Source organism: Physeter macrocephalus, chromosome 7 (assembly GCF_002837175.3).
Source record: "Physeter macrocephalus isolate SW-GA chromosome 7, ASM283717v5, whole genome shotgun sequence".
NCBI classification, from domain to species: Eukaryota; Metazoa; Chordata; class Mammalia; order Artiodactyla; family Physeteridae; genus Physeter; species Physeter macrocephalus.
The window spans coordinates 74136804-74137853 of NC_041220.1; the positions used below are offsets into that span (position 1 = coordinate 74136804).

Below are 1050 nucleotides of genomic sequence, written 5' to 3' on the forward strand. Positions count from 1 at the left end.
AATACCCTATGCTAACACATATATATGGAATCTAAAAAAAAAAAAAAAAAAAAAATGGTTCTGAAGAAACTAGGGGCAGGACAGGAATAAAGACACAGAAGTAGAGAATGGACTTGAGGACATGGGGAGCGGGACGGGTAAGCTGGGACGCAATGAGACAGTGGCATGGACTTACATATACTACCAAATGTAAAATAGATAGTGGGAAGCAGCCGCATAGCACAGGGAGATCAGCTCAGTGCTTTGTGACCACCTAGAGGGGTGGGATAGGGAGGGTGGGAGGGAGGCACAAGAGGGAAGGGATTCGGAGATGTATGTATATGTATAGCTGACTCATTTTGTTATAAAGCAGAAACTAACACACCATTGTAAAGCAATTATACTCCAATAAAGATGTTAAAAAAAGCTCTTAAGCGCGGCGTCGCGCCGGGTCGTCCCCACGAGCGTTCAACATGCGGATTGAGAAGTGTTATTTCTGTTCGGGTCCTATTTATCCAGGCCACGGCATGATGTTCGTTCGCAACGATTGCAAGGTGTTCAGATTCTGTAAATCCAAGTGTCATAAAAACTTCAAAAAGAAGCGCAATCCTCGCAAGGTCAGGTGGACTAAAGCATTCCGGAAAGCAGCTGGTAAAGAGCTCACAGTGGATAATTCATTTGAATTTGAAAAACGTAGAAATGAACCTGTCAGATACCAGCGAGAGCTATGGAATAAAACCATTGATGCAATGAAGAGAGTTGAAGAGATCAAACAGAAACGCCAGGCTAAATTTATAATGAACAGGTTGAAGAAAAATAAAGAACTACAGAAAGTTCAGGACATTAAAGAAGTGAAGCAAAAAGGTAAAACTGTCAATGTTTGCAGATGACATGATACTCTACACAGAGAATCCTAAAGATGTTAGCAGAAAACTACTAGAGATAATCAATGAATTTGGTAAAGTAGCAGGATACAAAATTAATGCACAGAAATCTCTTGCATTCCTATACACTAATGATGAAAAATCTGAAAGAGAAATTATGGAAACACTCCCATTTACCACTGCAACA

At 40.4% G+C, this 1050-nt stretch overlaps 1 protein-coding gene across 1 annotated transcript in view; it reads left to right on the forward strand.

Annotated features, from left to right (window-relative positions):
• The first annotated feature begins 412 nt into the window (after positions 1–412).
• The window catches only part of LOC112062057 (probable ribosome biogenesis protein RLP24), a 1963-nt gene continuing 1325 nt past the window's right edge, over positions 413–1050 (forward strand). The window contains exon 1 of the mRNA XM_055086333.1: positions 413–843. Coding sequence (XP_054942308.1) covers positions 453–843 — 391 coding nt within the window. The 5' untranslated portion in view covers positions 413–452. The remainder of the gene's footprint in view (positions 844–1050) is intronic.